The 5,302-nt window shown below is 37.0% G+C and overlaps 1 protein-coding gene across 2 annotated transcripts in view; it reads left to right on the top strand.

Moving 5' to 3' along the window:
• Window positions 1–5,302, top strand: part of ESD (esterase D) — a 29,214-nt gene that overhangs the window by 20,573 nt on the left and 3,339 nt on the right. For both annotated transcript variants that reach the window (XM_008571763.1, XM_008571764.1), the window contains exon 9: window positions 600–767. In XM_008571763.1, coding sequence (XP_008569985.1) covers window positions 600–767 — 168 coding nt within the window. The remainder of the gene's footprint in view (window positions 1–599; window positions 768–5,302) is intronic.

The following is a 5,302-nucleotide window of genomic DNA, read 5'->3' on the forward strand; positions in this document are numbered from 1 at the left end:
CAACACTGAGGGTTGCGATCCGATGCCGGTCAGGAAAAAAGACAAAAAGGAAAAAAAAAAAAGGTAATACAAATCTCTCCATGAAATTTCTGAAGTATCCTAGTATTTATGTCTGGAATTAGAGCCAAAATGAAGAGAACAAAAAATAGATTGTTTATCTGAAATAGAGAACATTTGGAAATAGAAAAAGATAATGGAGTTAGAAAAAAATTCTAATTTCCAATTTGTGGAGGGAAGGAGTTCCAAAGAAAAAAATCATGTTCTGATTGGAGTTGAGAGGTAATTAAGTACTTTAAAGGTTTAGAAGAAATAAGGTCATTCTGTGAAGAATGCCAGTGATAAAGGATTCTTGCCACCACCAGTCTAGGACTACTTGAGAGTGGAGGAGAAGCTATTATTAGGAAATAGAATTCTGATGATCTTGTACCTAAAAACCTGACAAGTCAGATTTTAAGCCAACATAAAAACATATTTCCAATTTAATCAGCCTGAGAGCTTAAATAACTAAATTTCTCTTTGGTTCTAGTGGAGTATATTCTGCAGAATATCATTCTGGGTACTTTTAAATGTATTTTTCAATATTTCTTCTGTTTTTACAGCCTTATGATGCCACCCATCTTGTGAAGTCCTATCCAGGTTCTCAACTAGATATTCTGATTGATCAAGGAAAAGATGACCAGTTTCTTTCAGATGGACAGTTACTCCCTGATAACTTCATAGCTGCTTGTACAGAAAAGAAAATCCCCGTCGTTTTTAGATTACAAGAGGCAAGTATTAGGAAGCCTTAGCTTGATCTAAATAATGTGATTATAAAAAAGCAAGATTCCATGGTTCTTGCTTTCTTCACCGTATTTTAGAATATAAAACACTACCTCTCTAGTACGATGGTTTTTAATTACATTAAGACAGTTGAAGTGAAAGCCTTTTTATTAATGATATCTAAGATCAAATTTGATAGAAATTGGAAAGCTTTGGGTAGTGAAAAGTATGTACAGTTCTCTCCCTGCTGTGAAAATGGTAAATAACCAGAAGTTTAATGCTTGAGTTTAATCCTCAGCATTAGCGGATATTTCTTTCTTTACACATGTGCCATTGTTGCAGTAGGATAAATTAATGACAAGCTTCTACATCAGTTACTCTTCATTTAATGTATACATGTGAGCCTCAGAAGCAGAGTACTCTTTGTCTCAAGCACACACGCACTTTATATTATTTGATTTATATGCTGATCTATCCGTTGTGCTACTTGGTATTTCTAGTTAAGAATAATAACTATCAATTAGCTTGCAGCTCAAGCACACACGCACTTTATATTATTTGATTTATATGCTAATCTATCCGTTGTGCTACTTGGTATTTCTAGTTAAGAATAATAACTATCAATTAGCTTGCAGATTTTTCTTGACTGAAATACTTTTGACTATCCACTACTCACTTAACTGGGTTTATGCTATTACAGTTGCAATTAAAGAAATTCTGCTTTTATTTAAAACAAATATTTATAAGCTTCAGAACATAATATAAACAAAACCTTTATTTCAGAGTGAAAAATGAACACTGAAAAGTATACATGATTGTCCATTTTTAAAAACATTTTTATTTGTGTTTAAGGGTAGTGTGATAGGCATGTTGATCTAAAATGTAATTATGATGGTAAATGTTCAAATAAATCTAGACCAATGTGGTAAATTATAGTTTATGAAATGTTCTCACAGCATTAACTCATTTTCAATTCATATAGCACCAAATGAGAGACTATTTCATCTGTTTTACAGATGTGGAGACAGGCTCAGAGAAGTACTTAGTTAAAGTCATACAGCTGGTACATGGTAGAACCAGCCCTGGAAGCAAGGTCATTTGGACTGCAAATACTGTCCTCCTGTCATCTCTAGGCATTCCAAGCAACATGATATGCTCCTGAGGAGCAAAGGGATGGATATAGAGCTAGCCCAAGGAGAGCTTGTGCATAACCTGCTACCTGTCTAACTTATGCAGCTGATCTTAGCAGTCTCCAGTTTGTAGGGATACTTTGAATATGTGAGAGAGAGAGAGAGATATAAACTACGGTAAAATATATCAAAAACCAATACATTATCTGTATCTTGTTTTCTCTGAGTATCCATCCTCTAGAACTAGAGTTTGTTTTAGATTTATTTGAACATTTACCATCATGATTATGCTTTAGGTCAACAACTAACCTTGAGAAATCCAAATACCAATTTGATTATAAATACAGTAGTACATTTAAGTATATTAACTATAGCTATGAGTGACATACCAAACCATGTTTTTTTCCAAATGACCTTATTTTTTTGGCTAGCCATGTCAGATGCCTTGTCTGCTTCCCCTGGGGCTGTGCCAGGGAATTCTGTTGTTTCTACAAAGTTTCTGCCTGCCAGCAAAGTTGGAAAATCTCTGGAGTTTGTTATGAAAACAGCATAGAATTAGAAAACTGATGATACTCTTAGAGGAAAAGAATAAATCAACTTATTTATTTCTAAAATGCCTATATCCCAGGCAACTAAAAAACATAGTTGGCTGTACTTAGTGAGGAATCAAGACAATATGCATTTAATTCTTCTTAAAAAGTAAGAAAGCACTGAAATCACCAGTCATAATCTTGAGCTTAGGCACAGTTTCCCACTCACCCTTCTTCCAGCAAGGTCAGGTTGAGAGTGAACTACACAGTCTGAAGCAGATTGCATTTAAGTTTGTTGTAATTAAATTAACAACTGAATGGACATTGAGTAGTGGCTCCAGAGAGGCTAATTTCAGATTTTCGAGCCAACTTCCATTGACCTCAGATCTCAGAGTTACATCACCTGCTTTATCATTTGATTAGAAGTACAGTATAACTGTATTTCTTTGTGAAATAGGAGCTGTAGAAAATAAAATAAGCTGAAAATATAGTAGGGGGTATATATAAATAAATGATCTAAGGGAAGAAAGAAAATGATTGCAGTCATGTGCATGGTTTACCCAACTTCGTTCCTTTACCTCTTTTTAATGGTGCTAAGTGCTCACAATTTATATATTTACTCTGTCAACTGTCCAAAAAAAATTGAGGGGAGGGATTAGTGCATGAGGATATTTATTTGGTTATTATTTATGAAAGGACGACAGGACCCGAGCTGACAGTTCACCAGAGAAGTCCCGCTTTATTCGGGGGAGAAGCATACATTTATATAGAGCCGGGTTCCGGGAGAGGGTGGTTAGTACACGGGGCGGTAGTTGATTGGCCGGGGGCGGGTAATGATTTCTGATAGGCTGCACCTTGGCGCCAGCGAGATTGTTAGGGCCCGGAAGAGAAAAGCACCATGTTTTAGGGAGTGCCTCCTTTGGGGTCTTCTATGGGGCCTTACAATTTATATAATTTTTCTTTTTCTTTTTGGCTTCAGAGAATCTAAATTGAAAACCTTGGGCCGGCCCATGGCTCACTCGGGAGAGTGTGGTGCTGATAACACCAAGGCCACGGGTTTGGATCCCATATAGGGATGGCCAGTTAGCTCATTCGGTGAGTGTGGTGCTGACAACACCAAGTCAATGGTTAAGATCCCCTTACTGGTCATCTTTTAAAAAAAAGAAAAAGAAAAACGTACTAGATGGCAAAATTCTGATAGCTGGTATACAAAGAATGAATCTTAGTCTGAAAAGGCAGAGCCTAGTCTGTCTTACGTTTAGTTATTGAAATTATATAATGAGAAAAAAATTCAGTGACCTAATACTTCCCAGAGGAAACTTCCAGAGAAACTCCCTTCTTGGAGACTAGGATGAGAGGCTATATTACCTCCTCAAGTCTTAGGACTGTTTTGAAGATTCAGGAGTCTGCCTGTTGGAGAAGAGTAAGAACATGGCAGAGAATTCCAGAAATGCAGGGATCTCTCACTCATCTCTGTATCCACATGCTTCGCACAGTTATCTAGCACCTAGACTCCCAGTGTTTGTTAAATAAAAAAATGAATACCTTTCAACAACCTTCTGTGTACTCTGAAGAGACTTGATAACCTGAGGATTCATATTCGAGCTTTTCTAATTGGGTCTAGAAAATATGTAGGAAAACACTGCCTATTAGAATAAATGTCCGTCATAGCTACTGGATCACTACGTCCTTTTTGGGAGTCAAATGAGGAAGGAAAGAATGTGTTTATTTATTTTTATACTCCAGGAGTCAGTTTTGCTACCAAGGATTTTTCCATTTAAAGTATGAGGTAGAGGAGAAAAGTAAGGCCCCTTCAAGTGTCACTAAATATAGGCAGTTGCACAAGATGTTTAACATAGTGAAACAATGCATTAGTCAAAGAATTTAAAGAAGCCACTGCCATTTAACAAGACTGATAAACAAGTTCAGACTAGTCAAGGGCAACACAGTGTGTAACTTCAGCAGAAGGCCAACCGTTCAGATGTGTTCTGTTGCCTTTACATTAACACTTTTAAAAAAATCCTTGGTCTCTCATGGCAGGCATTTTCTTTCTCATAAAGGTGACTCTTACTTTAAATATTATTATGGAAGTTATGGACATGTGCTTTGGATTTTAGATGAAATGCACTGTTAACTTGTGTATTAGTCTGTTTTTGTTGCTTATAACAAAATACTTGGAACTGGGTAATTTATAGAGAAAATGAAGTTTATTGCTTGCAGTTTCTGAGGCTGGGAAGTCCATCTGATGGTGGCGACAGTGATCTCACATTGCAAGATGGTGGAAGCAGAGAGAGCAAAGAGAGAGCAAGACAGACTCTCCTCTTCTTTTAAAGCCCTCAGAACCACACCCCTGACCACCATTTTTAATCCATTCACTACTGCATGGTTCTGCAATCTAATCACCTCTTCAAGGCTCCACCTTTCAATTACCATAATAGGATTTCCCACCTTCTTAGCAATCACAGTCTTGGCTAAGTTTCTAATACTTAAAATCTTGGGGGACACAATTCAAGCTCCAGGGAATTTTGGGGGGGACTAATTCAATCCACTACACCTTGCAGTACATTCCTGAGTGCTCAAAATTGTCACTTTGATTTACCCTGGGACTTCTCTAACAATAACAATGGCGGCTGTTCATTGTGTGCCTGAAACTGTACAAGGCACTTAACATACGTGAAGCTAAGGATCAAATCTGGGATACTCAGTCACGTTAGGGCTTTTTTTGCACAAGTCTTCTGAAGCACCCGTGTCCCTACATCTGTGCCTATTTTCGATCAGATCCATCTTTTGATGTGAAAAATGGCAGGTACTACATTTCACAAGTTTTTGTGACCTAAAAATCATGGGCCTGTTTAACTACTTAACAATTTAAGAATTGTAGGG

The sequence above is a fragment of the Galeopterus variegatus genome, unplaced genomic scaffold (genome assembly GCF_000696425.1).
Source record: "Galeopterus variegatus unplaced genomic scaffold, G_variegatus-3.0.2 Scaffold716, whole genome shotgun sequence".
Taxonomy (NCBI): Eukaryota; Metazoa; Chordata; class Mammalia; order Dermoptera; family Cynocephalidae; genus Galeopterus; species Galeopterus variegatus.